This window comes from Salmo salar, chromosome 20 (genome assembly GCF_965601325.2).
Source record: "Salmo salar chromosome 20, fSalSal1, whole genome shotgun sequence".
NCBI lineage: Eukaryota > Metazoa > Chordata > Actinopteri > Salmoniformes > Salmonidae > Salmo > Salmo salar.
In genome coordinates, this window is record NC_138310.1 from 17,220,338 (window position 1) to 17,237,067 (window position 16,730).

The 16,730-nt window shown below is 42.9% G+C and overlaps 1 protein-coding gene and 1 long non-coding RNA gene across 2 annotated transcripts in view; both read right to left on the reverse strand.

Moving 5' to 3' along the window:
• The window catches only part of LOC145862392 (uncharacterized), a 386,091-nt gene that overhangs the window by 82,574 nt on the left and 286,787 nt on the right, over window positions 1-16,730 (reverse strand). The window lies entirely within an intron of this gene.
• On the reverse strand, window positions 3,572-7,931 carry LOC106580026 (protein FAM163B). Its single transcript, XM_014160581.3, has 2 exons — window positions 7,839-7,931; window positions 3,572-7,738 (listed from the first exon to the last, which is right to left on the reverse strand). Exons 1-2 carry the CDS (start codon window positions 7,929-7,931, stop codon window positions 7,319-7,321), a joined length of 513 nt encoding a protein of 170 aa, XP_014016056.1. The 3' UTR covers window positions 3,572-7,318.

A 16,730-nucleotide genomic window follows, 5' to 3' on the forward strand; every position in this document is an offset into this window, starting at 1 on the left:
GTTACTCTACTACTACCCCCCCAATAGGTTACTCTACTACCCCCCCAATAGGTTACTCTACTACTACCCCCAATAGGTTACTCTACTACCCCCCCAATAGGTTACTCTACTACCACCCCCCGAGTAGGTTACTCTACTACCCCCCCAATAGGTTACTCTACTACTACCCCCCCAATAGGTTACTCTACTACTACCCCCAATAGGTTACTCTACTACCACCCCCCGAGTAGGTTACTCTACTACTACCCCCCCAATAGGTTACTCTACTACTACCCCCCCCAATAGGTTACTCTACTACTACCCCCAATAGGTTACTCTACTACTACCCCCCCAATAGGTTACTCTACTACTACCCCCCCAATAGGTTACTCTACTACTACCCCCCCAATAGGTTACTCTACTACTACCCCCCCAATAGGTTACTCTACTACCCCCCCAATAGGTTACTCTACTACTACCCCCCCAATAGGTTACTCTACTACCCCCCCAATAGGTTACTCTACTACTACCCCCCCCCAATAGGTTACTCTACTACCCCCCCAATAGGTTACTCTACTACTACCCCCCAATAGGTTACTCTACTACCCCCCAAATAGGTTACTCTACTATCCCCCCAATAGGTTACTCTACTACCCCCCCCCCCCCCCCCCAATAGGTTACTCTACTACTACCCCCTCAATAGGTTACTCTACTACCCCCCCAATAGGTTACTCTACTACTACCCCCCCAATAGGTTACTCTACTACCCCCCCAATAGGTTACTCTACTAACCCCTCAATAGGTTACTCTACTACCACCCCCCGAGTAGGTTACTCTACTACTACCCCCCCAATAGGTTACTCTACTACTACCCCCCCCCCAATAGGTTACTCTACTACTACCCCCAATAGGTTACTCTACTACTACCCCCCCCCCCAATAGGTTACTCTACTACCCCCCCAATAGGTTACTCTACTACTACCCCCCCAATAGGTTACTCTACTACTACCCCCCCAATAGGTTACTCTACTACCCCCCCAATAGGTTACTCTACTACTACCCCCCCCCCCCCCAATAGGTTACTCTACTACCCCCCCAATAGGTTACTCTACTACTACCCCCTCAATAGGTTACTCTACTACTACCCCCCCAGTAGTTTACTCTACTACCCCCGCAATAGGTTACTCTACTACCCCCCCCAATAGGTTACTCTACTACCCCCCCAATAGGTTACTCTACTACTACCCCCCCAATAGGTTACTCTACTACCCCCCCAGTAGGTTACTCTACTACTACCCCCTCAGTAGGTTACTCTACTACTACCCCCCCAATAGGTTACTCTACTACTACCCCCCCAATAGGTTACTCTACTACCACCCCCCCAATAGGTTACTCTACTACCCCCCCAATAGGTTACTCTATTACCCTCCAGTAGGTTACTCTACCACTACCCCCCCAAGTAGGTTACTCTACTACTACTACCCCCTCAATAGGTTACTCTACTACCTCCCCAATAGGTTACTCTACTACCCCCCCAAGTAGGTTACTCTACTACTACCCCCCCCCCCCCAATAGGTTACTCTACTACCCCCCCAATAGGTTACTCTACTACTACCCCCCCAATAGGTTACTCTACTACTACCCCCCCAATAGGTTACTCTACTACCCCCCCAATAGGTTACTCTACTACTACCCCCCCCCCCCAATAGGTTACTCTACTACCCCCCCAATAGGTTACTCTACTACTACCCCCTCAATAGGTTACTCTACTACTACCCCCCCAGTAGTTTACTCTACTACCCCCGCAATAGGTTACTCTACTACCCCCCCCAATAGGTTACTCTACTACCCCCCCAATAGGTTACTCTACTACTACCCCCCCAATAGGTTACTCTACTACCCCCCCAGTAGGTTACTCTACTACTACCCCCTCAGTAGGTTACTCTACTACTACCCCCCCAATAGGTTACTCTACTACTACCCCCCCAATAGGTTACTCTACTACCACCCCCCCAATAGGTTACTCTACTACCCCCCCAATAGGTTACTCTATTACCCTCCAGTAGGTTACTCTACCACTACCCCCCCAAGTAGGTTACTCTACTACTACTACCCCCTCAATAGGTTACTCTACTACCTCCCCAATAGGTTACTCTACTACCCCCCCAAGTAGGTTACTCTACTACTACTACCCCCCCAAATAGGTTACTCTACTACCCCCCCAATAGGTTACTCTACTACTAACCCCCCAATAGGTTACTCTACTACTACCCCCCCAATAGGTTACTCTATTACCCTCCAGTAGGTTACTCTAACACTACCCCCCCCCCCCCCAATAGGTTACTCTACTACTGCTAACCCCCCAGTAGTTTACTCTACTACCCCCACCCTCCAATAGGTTACTCTACTACTACTAACCCCCCAGTAGTTTACTCTACTACCCCCACCCTCCAATAGGTTACTCTACTACTACTAACCCCCCAGTAGTTTACTCTACTACCCCCACCCTCCAATAGGTTACTCTACTACTACTAACCCCCCAGTAGTTTACTCTACTACCCCCACCCTCCAATAGGTTACTCTACTACTACTAACCCCCCAGTAGTTTACTCTACTACCACCCAGTAGGCTACAGTATATCTGAAGGGCCTGATCCAAATGAGAAGGAACAGTAGAATATGATAAAGGCTTCAGTCGTAACCACAACCACCTACCTTTCTTTCAGAGAGGATGTCATGCAAAGAATGCCACCCTGAAGTACTAAGAGTCAAGGGGGATAGATGAGAGAGCGAAGAGTGAACTGGTGTGTCTATTTGTGTCTTTTTGAAGAGAGAATCCTACCCCAGAAATCTCGTAAACCCTCGCTGTCATTACTCCAAATATGAACAACCTATTAAGAGAAGGGTCCACACTGATGTGGAAAGATATATGAAATTATTTCCTGGTTGACTATACTGCATGTCTAGTCTGAATTTAAGATAAATATTGACTATGAATATTATTGAACAATCTTTTAAATGAGTGTGTGGCACAGGAAAGGTGTTCATTCTGAGTGTTATCCTTAACTATGATATGAGAAATAGTACAATACAATGTAACTGCCCCATTTTAGTTGTTATTATTGGGCCCATACTGCTATTTTTTGCAGAACATACAATTTATTTATTGCTCATCACACATGATTTTATCAGTCATGGCATATACTTCATGACGTTACTAAATGCCAGGTAGTTAAGTGTGAATGAGAGAGTGAATTTAGAGGTTAAGACTAAAGGCATATGGTATGGCCATACAGTAATCCCATTCATGGACTGAAATATTCTTGACACTTGAAAAGGTTGAATTACATTGAAGAGTATGTGTCTCATTTTTTACAATATATATCTAAGTGTACTGTTTTTGTGTAACTGATACCTCTTTGTACAAAGAAGTAATCATTGAGCTTTTGTACTGTTGTTAACTGAAATCCTCAATGTATTTACCTGTATTTCGATTAAAAACTGTAAATTATAGCTGTTTCTTCGATTGATTTGTTGTGTTCAGCATACAAAAAAACATGCACAAATTGTTCTATCTGTTTATTGTTGACGCTATTTGTACAATGTAAAACGCTGTATTCCTCATATGGTTCATCCATAGTAGTTGATGGGAAATGCATGTACCAGGACCTGATGCCACCTGCTGGTTTCTGTATAGGGCTCTCCCTCTCACATTTACTGCTGAAATAAAACACAAATATCCTTTACATCAAGAAGACAAAACACTGTTAAATCAAACAAGACATGCCATGTTACATTTTTGGGGGGAAAACAAAAAGGGTTTGGCAACCCATACTTGCCAAGTACACAGTGCACACATTACTGGAGCAACCAACTCAACTGACACACACTAACTTCATTGTGGGACTTGAAGTATATGACTTGACAATGAGCTACATGAAAATCACTTCAAATATATATTTAAACATATTTTCCCTTTAAGTTTGAACCAAATGAGCTCTTAAAATAGTTGTGTTTCCTCTCTATTAAGAATATATTGAGAGGACACTCAAAACGGAAACAGAAACACTTCAGAGGATTTGAGAGTCAGGCTAATGAGACTAAGATATTAGGGTTCTGTCCTTATTTTAGCAGCTTACAGTACCTTATGTGTCATCACCTATACACAAACCCCAAGAAAATGGACAGGACAGATATCACACAACATACACAGTTATTACTATGCCTCGGAGGTCCCAGAGGTCCCAGAGTGGTGGGGTGATTCTTTTTTTCCTGGGGCCCGTAGTTTTTCCTGATCTGGTAACCTAACGAGGTAAAACTCTGGACCTTATATGGTATGACATGACATGATTCATCAGTTGTAAAAAAAAAAAAAGCTTTAATATGGGCTATGATGAGAGCAGCGTTTTGCTAATCAGGTCACATGTTTTTAATAACAGGAGAAAAAGAACCTGACCATGGGGAGGATGAAAACCCTGTCAAACTGCAGCAACCTGTTCATATGAGTTATATTTTAAAGCTAGACTAACAGGGTTTTTCTCTACACAGACATAGATACAGCAATATGATTGGATAATAGAACTCACAGGGCTTAGCTTGCTTTATGCAAGTTTGCATTGTGGAGGCCTGCCCTCTGCAACTGGAGGCCTAATACAACATTTAACTCACAACCTATGTCAGCTGTTGTTTTTATTTATTAATTCCGGTTAATCATTTTGGATAGAAAAGGTCTAGGCAGCCCAAGTTTGAATATAAACCAAATATGATCCCGTTCACATGTTCTCCTAACACAAACGAATGGAGCAATAAATACAGAACGTTTCCACTTCGTTTACCCCGGCCAGAGGTAGACCAACCGGCTGGCAGATGGCGTTATTATTCCTTGTACGTCGTTTGTCATCTGCGTCCCACAGGAATGTATTCAGCCGGCTATACACTTGTGTCCCATGGCCATTGGCTCGTACATAAAACCTATTTTTTCAGGCTGCAAAGGCGTCAGTTTCCTCGTTAACTAGCTTTAATGCCGAGCCGGCAAAAAAGAAAATATGGGGAAAATATGTACTGCCTTAATAAAACATTTTCGAATGGCTAATGCTACTTCCTGATGTTGTACACAGCGTTCAGCCAGGGGTACACAACCGACTGTTGCAACCTGATTGGCTGAACATCAGGAAGTAGCATCAGCCACTAGCATGGTGGTGGAAAATTGTGTTTTATTAACAGGGTGGAGGGTTATTAAGCTAGCATATGGAGTTGTTTTAATACGGCCATACCAATGATCATTTAGCTATTTGATTTAGAATTTTAAGACCTCTTAAGGTATCCAAAATATATATTAAAAAGAATATTTGATGAAACATTGAATTTGGCCTTACTGCTATTAGCTTATAGAAACAGATTCACTGCATGGAACAACAGATAGTCCCCAAAAAATCTAAAGAAAGTTTGTTCTGAAGTATATCTGAGAGATATAAGAAAGATCAGGAAACTATATTTAACCCCAGATTTTAGGCACTAAACTACTTCCATATATACTTCCATTCATTTTTTAAACTTGTACTGGGGTACCTTCATGCGAGGCTTGTGTTCGTCCTAGAGCAAAACAAGAAGGGGTCATATTATTGTGTAGGCCAAACCCCTAAAGACGTTTTCGTGAGAAGACCAATTTTCGGGATGTCTCATGGTCAAACACCAAACATTGCTGTAGCTCTGCCACCTTTCACCGCAGATGCGGAAGGGCGACATCGGCGAATGTGGTGGATTGAAACGCATCCAAAGCATCCAAACAAATCTATCTAGCTTTAACAGACGGATTTTGATGGGGATTTTGATATTATGCTAATTACAATTTTGCCGTGGAAATTGACTCGAGGAGGTTAAGGGGACACACTTTCCACGCTCCTTCGATACAAAGTGATTGTCATAGCAGGATAGGAGAGAATTTACGCTAACCCTTTTCCTAACCTTTATCTCAGTCTCATAACTTTCTATGGTAATTCTCCTAACCTGCTGTGTATGTTCTCCTAACCTACTAGGAAAACATCAATTCGTTATTGAAGAGGCGTGAAAAGAGTGTTTCCCTTTTATTGAGGCAGTACGTATATATTTTTCCTGTTTTTTTTTCCTTCAGGCGGCTCACCATTAAAGCTTGTTAAGGAGGCAATCAACGCCCTTGCAGCCTGAATGGAGGACAAATTAAGTAAAAGGAATAATAGCACAATTTGCCGGCAGGTTGAGCTAGACTAGAGGGACAGGGTGTAGTAGACTGTTTGCAGCTGCTGTTGTTAGTAGCCTACAGTTGATCAGACTGAAGAATCGTCTCGTTTCCATGCAATACAGCATGTCAGATTGCTAATGTTCAGGTGTAGGCTGCTACAACATTTATGTAAAGACTTTTTGCTTGTGTCTGTTGGGAATGATATGTTGTAACATTTGCTAATTAAATACTGAGGAAAGTGAAGCGTGCCTTGAGCTTTGTGCCTGGCCTAACCTAATGTAGCAGGTGTAAAAGAAATGCCTGAGCGGCGCTCCAGTTTTCAGCAGAAAAGGAAGCTAGGTTGAGTTAGCTGTATCCCCGAAAACTGGGTGCATCCGGTTGTTGGCAACTCAGCTGAAGGTGTGCCAGGTCAGCGCGACCTGTGATTTCCGTTCATCTTTTTTTGTCAAGACACTGCAGCAGCACCGCGATGTGAAGGACAGAAAAATTGTGAGCGAGTTGACAAAGCATGAGGCAAATCGGTCAAAAAAAACTGCACTTTGCCTCGTCAATATTTCTCGTCAATATTTTTTTGTAAACTAAATCCAAAGTTGTGGAGCCCTGCCACATCTGATTAAAAAATGCTGGTGCAAATGCCAGCTCGCCACACGTTTTCCAGCGGCCCTGTTCTGCCAGCTTAAGCTTCTCTTGAGAAAAAATGTCTCCCTCACAATCACAGATCCTGTTTGATATTAAGCCCTTTTTAAAATACTGTTCATGTGCTTCCCCACACACAAACACACACACCTACACACACACACACACCATGTCCTTGCTGTGTTCTTGCTGTCTGAATCATAATTCTCTAAAGAAAGACGAGCAGATTGACACATTGCCATCAACGTACTGACAAATTAACCTGTGAAGTGAAAGCACGACGTGAGAGAAAAAAAAGGTGAATTCAGGACTAGGTGTCCATATAGTTACACGTGAGACCCCCAAAAAAACTCTTTACATCGTGTGAGTGTGTGAACGTACCCATCGATTTGGTGAGGTGGAAAATATCTACACTATGTAAGAGTTAAATCAAATTCCCTCCAGCCAGGTCAGGTCCCTGACATTGGTCCTCCCAGCCACCAGGGGGCTACACGTCAGTGCTGACACTGTGGCTGTGGGTGACCACCTCCCTCATGGTGACAGAGCGGATAAGGTTGAGCTTGTGGTTGAAGCTGGCCAGGTCCATGGGCAGGTCCAGCTCCTGCTGCTGCACAGTCCTGTAGCTGATGCGCCCGCCGCCGTTACGCAGCCTCTCGGAGGGGTGCTGCATGTAGAAGGGCAGGGAGTAAGGCGTGCAGGAGGGGCAGAATGTATGGGAGCGTGTCACTGGTTTGCGGACCAGGGGCGGAGTGTAGACAAAGGCGGGCCCGTTAGGCTCGGAGGGGGGCGTGGTCATCACGTCGAGGTCCCCAGCCGTGTGTACTGGTGTGGGGAGAGAGGACATGGTGGTGAGGTCCGGTTGCTCCTCCTCCTCCCTCTCTGGCTCCTCCCTCTTACAGCAATAATACTGCAGAGAGAAACATATGAAAGAGTGAACAAGCTGGACGCCGTAAACCCTGAGCATACATGCACTTATCATAGCTAAGTTAGACAAAACTATAACCTACCTGCAACCTACAGTAGCACAGTACTGCAACGATAGTCAGTAAGATGACTGTAGCTAGAATTCCACCACAGATAACCACTGTCCCGGCTGACATTCGAAATCCTCTCCATCAACACTCTGCAGGAGAAGAGGATAGGAGGAGAGATAGATTGAAAGGGGGTGCGGTGCTTAAACTTACATCATCTGTCAGTTATGTACTGTAGATTTGTATCCTTGCCAACAGCCCTCATTGGGAATCTGATGCTGCTGCTTTTAGTGATCACTTCCACTCTTTGAATCAAAGGACTGGGCATAGTGCAGTAATTGCACATTCCTTCAGATCATCTGGTCAACTTAAAGAGTCAAAATGGTGATATTGCCATTTTAGTGTAAGAACCTTTTGGGGGAAAAAAACACCTGGAATTTCAGCCTGTTCAGGTGGGATGGAGTTTTGGCCCACAGCATGACATCACAATCTGATCTGATTATTCTGACCAATGACCAGTCATGTTTTATTTGCATATGTGTCCTACTTTGAAGGGGTAAATGGGGTTGGCTCTAGAGTCTAGAAGATCCTATCCACCAATCAAGGCTGTTTATGTTAATATATTTAAATGTACATCAACACGCCTGAACGATCACACTGAGCATTACAAAAGGCAAAAGGAGGCTCAGGGAAATAAATGATAAAAAATATGTTTTAAGTTATTTTCATGAAATAAACCCACAGTGATGTATTAGAGATACAGTGATGATTTAAAAATTAAATTGAAAAGACCGCATGAGTGCTTTAAGCTATTTCACGGAAATACAGTATGTACATTAGAGGGGATATTGAAAAGCCATCGATTTACTAGTTTTAGAGAGAAAATCAAGCTCAAATCCAATGGTTTACGCAGAGACATGGTAAAAGAACTGTGGCATATACTATAAATACACACAGTTGTATGATTCTTAAATTAAATCATATCCTCCTGATATCCTGAGTCCATCTTAGTTTGCTTTCCCTACTGCTGATACTGTTAGATACTGTGGGAAAGGTTCTTGGAACGTGTTATTGGGACCATCATGGAATAATGCATGGGAGTTACACAGCAGAAATGACATCAAACCCAGAAATAGCCTCAACACTAAGGCAGAGACAGAGAAAGGCTCCCATGTGAATTTCAATAAGACGCTCGTTTTCCACCTGATTCTCACCTCTTACTAAATAAAAGCAATCAAAGCCCAAAACAACCACTCACACAATAATAATCAGGAATATTGTAGAAAATTTCATCAGACCAAAGTAGTTATGGACCACAGTTGAAGATGCTTGATTCTGTAGATGTCTGGACTGTTCTATTGAGTGTCCCCTGCTCAAGCAAACGTTAATGGAATGGTCACTTCTAAAGCAGTTAGAAGTGATATGTGATAGGTTTGATAGTCAAACTCAGCTGGTATCTCATCTGAATAGCTATGAAAGACTAGCTTGTATGTAGAGCTACACAATTTCTCGCGATGACCACACAGATACTGTATTCTCGAACAGAAAAATGGCTAACCGAGCTGAAGATATCTTGTGACAGATAAGGAAAATGGTGGCCACCACAAACGCTCAGACCATTACTTCTCCTATCCTCCCTGAGTGTGGCAGCTCAGCTTGCCACGTCTCTCAGACCTAAGCACCTCATCAGCCCCAGGGTCCAGAATCAACCCAACATATTGCATTCTGTTCTCATGACGACCTGGCATGGACATCAGTGTCCCTGAGCGTAGGGAGTCATTTTTCACCCATAGATTCACCATCAAACACAAATCACTGGCCAAAGACATGCGGCCAAGACTCAAAAGGTAATCATGATCCACACTGTAGAACACACAATTACTTTCACAGTAGAGCTGGCATTATTGTATTGACCATGGCTCTCAGATTGGAATCTATTGAAATAGATATTTCTGAGAACAATCTCTGACATGACCTCTAGAGACTCTAAAGACATTCAACCGACTCTCTAAGTCAATGGACAGGCTTTTAGACTTGGTATTCTATCATCAACTAACCATGAACGTTTCCCTAAGACTGACAAAATGCTATTTCGTTGGAGAAAGTTCAATTATTTATTTGTTTAACAGATTTGTACAAGGCATCTAACCACAATAAATAATTGCAGTGTTGAACCATTGATAACAAAATTGCTAAAACCTCCACAGCACATTACAGATATAGGCTATAACATTAAATAATCGCTTGGTCCAAGACAGAGATGCATATCCGGGCCACGAGTGAAAAATATCCCCCACAGGCTACGCACTTCAGCCAATCTACAAGTCTGCACAGAGTTGCTTTAGGTTTTAACCGCACGGCTGCATGGAGAGCATATCAGCACCATGGACAGCCGCTCAGTGCCCAGAGCACGCGACCAGTGAACTGGATTGATAAAATACATGTCGTATTAAATGATCATGATAGTCTCTTTCACTCTCATGACACGTTTCACTTTCTATCTCTGTCTCATCGGATCTCTTTATCTATCCAGTTTCATGATCCAAACTTCTGTCTGAAAGATATCCCTTAGTCCACGTACAGTTAGTTAAAAAGGCCATAATCACCAGAATATGAAAGAACAATGAAACACAAACTTTTCTCAATATACAATAAACCAATTGCAAAAAGCAAAGGTTTTTATAATATGCCCAAATTAGCCACGCTTAGCCAACTCCATGAGCACAAGCAAGACGGTCAATTAATTTTGTTAAAACAAAGACACTAGACCAATCAAACTACTTCATGAATAAAATACTCACACGCAGGCTATAATCTTACCTCTATAAGTATTTGAATCGTCCCATGTTGCTTCTCCGGCGCCTACGGCTCCTGCAACACCGGTTCTGGGCATCCGTGTGGCAGCCACGTGACGCTCAAAGGCAGCTGCGCCTGAAGGTGATTGATAGAGTTTCAACAGAGAGGAATGGACCTCTCATAAGCTAGACTATCCCTGTGGATCTTCTGTGGTAAAGCACTTATTTCCTTGGGAAGAACGAGTCGAATCTAAAAGATACCAAACATTAGGAAATTCCCATTACAATTTCCCAGGTTTATCGCCATATGTCTTCATTTGCAAGGGTTGAAGAGATGGGTGCTTGCAAGCAATATTGAAAGATAACTGAAGTAGGCCTACAAGTTGCCCTGTTTATTTGGATGCTTATGCAAGAATGGTTATGCGCAACTGAATTATTTCCCGCGCTCCCAAGTACATTTTCTCCTTACCGCGCAATTTTATCAGGGACATTTGATAGGGGAACGCTGAAGAATGGCACTAATGATGCAAAACACATTACTAAAATGTTTTAAATAAACTGCTAAAAATAAATAAAGATGACGACCCAAAAAGAGAAAAAAGGTTGCTGATTGCACAGCGGATACCATGAAATGTATTATCTTTTCCGCGTGCGTGGTCCTGTGCCGTCCCCTATGTATTGCACCTTAGCAGGACATCGGACCACGCGCGCATTAGTTTCCTCTGCTGATCTGACGAAATGTGGCCATGCGGCAAAGCAGCGGTGCGTTGTTTTTCATTGACGCACTTTTACTAAAGGGCATACAGTTGACTTTCATGATAGAATAACTGTGCAGCTACAGGGTCATCGTTCTTTCCAGTTGCCACACAGCGATATGGAGTAGGATGTAATTGATTAAAGCATCCTTGGTCGGTTTCCTTGAAGAATTGCCAAGAGTTGACAGTTATTCGGACCACTGGATGAGCTGTGTGGGATCGGACCTACTGATTACAATGTGATGGTATTTCTTCAGAAGGAAATACAACATTTACAAAAAAGATAGAATAGAAATGCTGAATCCCTTATCATATCAGTTTAGCACTAACAATTTTCATAGAAACCCTTAAATATCTGTCATGATTTGAGCTTGAACTTCTGATCTCAGTAGTAGAGAAATCATCAAACATTGCCGTCAATGAGTCTGATATGGACTATGCAAAGAATCAAACTGTCAGCTGGGAGTAGCACTTAGTCAGAATCGTGGACTTAGTTTCCAGAAGTATTATCTAACATTTACCTATTATCTAACAACCTTTCTCTCTCTCTCTCTCTCTCTCTCTCTCTCTCTCTCTCTCTCTATCTCGCACACGCACGCAGGCACACACACACACACACACACACACACACACACACACACACACACACACACACACACACACACACACACACACACACACACACACACACACACACACACACACACACACACACACACACACACACACACTCCCCTTCACCTCTACTCTCTCCCAGCACTTTGCCTGGCCCTGCAGTCTTGTTCCCCACTGCTACCACTTTGAGAATGGCCAAGAAAAGAAGATAGTTTGAGGGAAGTAAAAAAAAACAGATTTTATTGCATGAATTATTTAGATGTTAAAGGAGGCTGAGATTCCACTGTATTGTACAGACAAGGACATGTAATATTTATGAGTAGAGATGTGGTGTGATGATGGTTGTCCTTTTCTGGTTCCTCTTCCATTCAGGTTTGCTTGCGTTATCCCCATCACCCCATCAGGAGCCCATGAAGCACTGGTGGTGTACTGTATATTGACTATGATCAGTGTAAGATGGCCTGAACACGCTCAAATAACCTGAACCATAATGTCACAACATCTCTGCAAACAAAAATGAGTTGTTAGGACATCCCGGAAAGTCACAAAATGGTTGTCTAAAGTCGTCAGGACGTTGTGTCATGGTCCCCTGGAGGTGTTGTCTAGTTCCCAGTTTGTCCCGGGGACGTTTTTAGTACATTCTTGGGACGTTGTGTCATGGTCCCCTGAAGGTTTTGTCTAGTTCCTGGTTCTTGGGACGTTGTGTCATGGTCGCCTGGAGGTTTTGTCTAGTTCCTGGTTCTTGGGACGTTGTGTCATGGTCGCCTGGAGGTTTTGGTCTAGTTCCTGGTTCTTGGGACGTTGTGTCATGGTCGCCTGGAGGTTTTGGTCTAGCACCTAGCTTGTTCCTAATGGTCGCAAAGAAATATAGCAGTGCAGATGGCACTATTTTTCTAAGTGCAGAGATGTATTATAGGTAATGTATGTGTAGGGACTTCCAGAATTCTACAGACTTTGTGGTGCAGCAGAATGATCAGCTTACCCCAAATCCAGAGTTTGGGAGTTCAAATCCCAGGTTGGGTCATATTGAAAAGTCAGTGCTAAGTGATCATGTCAAATGTAATTGATTGAAGATTTTTGGACTATTTTAGCTGACCAGCATACCACTTACCTTAAAATTTGGGACACCTGGGACAAAAACCTCCAAGGGACCATGAGACAACGTCCTGGGAACTTACAGGGAACTGTGTGTGTGTTTTATTGTCACACATCGGATGGGTGCAGTGAAATGTGTTGTTTTACAGGGTCAGCCATTGTAGTACAGCACCACTGGAGCAAATAGGGTTTAAGTGCCTTGCTCAAGGGCACATAGACAGATTTTCCCACTTGTCGGCTTAGGTATTCAAACAAGCAACCTTTCAGTTACTGGCCCAATGCTTTAACCTCTAGGCTACCTGCCACCCTATCATGCGATGTCCTAAGGACTTGTAAAGCGAAAGTCCGTATATCATCCTAAAAAGGTTCTGACATTGTCCTCAGTGACGTCCTGGGAACTTACAGGTAACCTCATAAAGGTCCTCCAGAGAACGTTCCCTTGGGACCATCATGATATGTCCACTTGTGGTCATTGAATGTTCTATGAATAACGTCTCGCTGAAAACCTTGAAGGGACCTAATGGGAATGTCCCTGAACATCCCTAGGATGTCCCCTGTTTACTGGGATACAAGTGTTTTGGAGATGTATCCCCACCACATGGTATGTATAACTGTATATAGTGTCTGATGCTTTGGTTTCAGCAATATGATAGAACATCGTAGGCCTGCAGGGACTGCAGATACAAAAATCAGGTGAACATGGTCCATGTCTAAATAAACAAATAAAACACTTCTTTGAGGCAGGGTTCCGGGCAAGTATACATCCTGTGTTCAGAAGTTCTCAGCAATTTCTAGTGAAGGAATGCTTTTCTGCTCCTGCCTTATTGAATTGAAACTCAACTGCAAAGAAATAAACTACAGTCTCCTGCTGCTTACTTGACTTTCTTTCCCTTCTTTAATCCTCTCCACCTCATCTGTGTGTACTTGCCAATATCCCTCCCTGCTCTGGCGTCTGCCTGGGCTCTATCCACCCCATACCCCTCCCTCCCCCCCTTTCATTTGATTGCATGTCCGATAACGTTGGCTGTGCTGTTCACAGTTCAATACAACAAACATGGATCCAGTGTTGTCATCTACTTAGCATTGATTCAATCGGTAATGTCGTACATTAGGGTACGGACACTTATTCAGTCCAGTCCACAGATACCAACCCTGTTTAATATGTGGTGCACTAACTAACCCTTTGTATCCTCTGAATTGAATCGATTCACAGTATAGGTTTCAATGGATGTTCACTCATCTGAAACATGAGTCTTTGGAATTGCTTGTGGCGTGCTTATAATAAATGTAATCTCTATACAAAGTCGATTTGACCATTTTGACTTATAAATGCCTTTTTTCGAGGGTTGGTAGAACTGTTTAAATTGTTCAATAAAATCCATCATATTGGTTCACTATTTCTCCATTACTCTTTTCTCTGACTAGAATGTTTCCTTCTGATTTTCTTTCTTTGCTGTCTATGAAAATGTGAGGTTCAAAAAAGATCCCTCCATCTGGGTTTGTGTCATTCCAAAGCTCAGATGTATGCATGACTTACCTAACTGACTAGAACTGAGAAAAAGACACAAAGGCATGAACAAGCTGGTGAATGTTTAATGTGGCCTGGCATAATGATACCCACCAACTGTTATTGCGCATCCTGTGTCTCTCATTCTGACAAGTCCCCTGTTCCGAAGAACTGATGTGTTGTACACGCATGGACTCATTCAGAGGGATACGGAGAACATGATTTTAAACCCAAAGCATGTCTGACTCCTTATACAAGAGACCTCAAGCGCAACAGCGGGCTTGCAACACTACAGCAGTGGAGGCTGGTGGGAGGAGCCGTAGGAGGATGGGCTCATTGTAACGGCTGGAATGGAAATAATAGAACGGTATCAAACACATCAAACATCACATGGAAACCACATGATAGACTCCGTTCCATTGATTCCATTCCAGCCATTATAATGAGCCCATCCTCCTACAGCTCCTCCCACCAGCCTCCACTGCAGTACAGTAGCCTACAAACACAGCTGCAAGCAGGATGCTCCTGCAGCTCCACTACATTACCTCCTTGTGTAACTCTTCTGCTGCACTTGAGGCTTATTTTCCATAATTATAGCAATAACCATTTATGCAGAATCCATCATAAGAGATAGCCATACAAAAAACGGAGCTCGATATGGGCTTGACAGAACCCTACACTATCTCCCTGCTGCTGGTATTGATTTGTAGTGCTGCAGTGCTGAGTCTATGGACACCCGGGGCCCATAAAACTTCCCTCTGGGCACTGCCCATCCCATCAGATCACTCATACTGAATGACTGAACGAGAGGAGCTCCTGCGACTGGCAGATATACAGATTGATACAGCTGCTGAGGAGTCTATCTCAAACATCAACCAGTCAGAAGTCATTTGAATGTTAAGGATCGTTTGTGAATTTTGGTAGTGTACCGTGACTGTCCGAATAAGATTGGGGTAGAAATAGTCCTATGTTTATAACCAATTACTTTTGGCATATGGACAACGCTGCATTTCACAGTTATGATGATAGTTACTGACAGTTCTTCAGCACACATTGCAGTTTGTTAATGCCAAAATAACAAGGCTGACAAGATGAGTCCTCTTGCTTGTGGCATCCAGCTCCAGCTTTGCCCAATCAGATTTTGACTAACAAGCCCAAGGCAGGCTCTAATGAACTGCAGTTTTGGGAAAGATTCACATCCAGATAACCCACGCACGAGGTACGAGGCAAGTTTGAGGGAGTTCTTCACAGAGTTCAGACTAGAGACGCAGAAGCCAAAGAGTTATTGAGAAGAAGGGTTGCTGTGGTTGACTCCTTTGTTTGCCAGTTTCCCAACCTACAATGAACTTATAGGTCTTTATAGAGGTCACATCGCATGAGCAACCAGACCAATTGGCCTTAGTCATGTACTCCTATCTGAAACCTGTCTGGGTAGAGTGTACTGGCATATTGATGTATAGAATTGGGGAACACATGTTTCATTGTTTGTTTGCAATGTCCATTTCCCTGATTGATTGAAACGATACAGATCCATACAACTAGTAGTGTAAAAGGTTCAATATGAGAAGTTCAGTGACCTCTTGGCCATGTTGGGGAGTAGTGAACTACATGTAGTCAACTAGTCATTTAACAACATATTTGCAGTAGCTTGGTGATAGTTGAACTAAAATCAAATCTTGGTAGTGTTTTCAGTAGTTAATTACAATTTTTTTTGCCATTTAGCAGTGTAGCTAACTACTGGAACTACATACTACTTTTTTTGCAAAAAGCAAAGATATGTGTGAAGTAGGGAAGAATTTCCTTTATTTTTCGGGATCCGACCTGCCTAATTCTCACTTGAAACGTGTGTTTAATAGGCTAAATTACACATTATGGTAACATCTGACTCCAGAGGGATCTGTCTTATAATTTGTAGTCTTTGAAATATCAGATGAGATACGATAATGCATCACTTAGTAGTTTGAATGTAGTGAACTACTTTTTCAATGTAACTTTAGAAAAGTAAACTATATTTTTCTTAAGGGTCGGTTTAGTGTAGCTTAACTTCTTCCAGTGTGAAGTAATTGTAGCTTGGTAAACTATATTTTCAGAGTGCTTCCCCAACACTGCTTGTTGGAAGCTCTTGGATACACTACATGACCAAAAGTATGTGGACACCGGC

Coding starts and splice junctions, on each gene's coding strand:
- LOC106580026 (XM_014160581.3), bottom strand. CDS start 7,931: ATGTCAGCCGGGACAGTGGTTATCTGTGGTGGAATTCTAGCTACAGTC. Junction 7,739..7,838: donor TGTGCTACTGTAGGTTGCAG/GTAGGTTATAGT, acceptor TTCTCTCTGCAG/TATTATTGCTGTAAGAGGGA.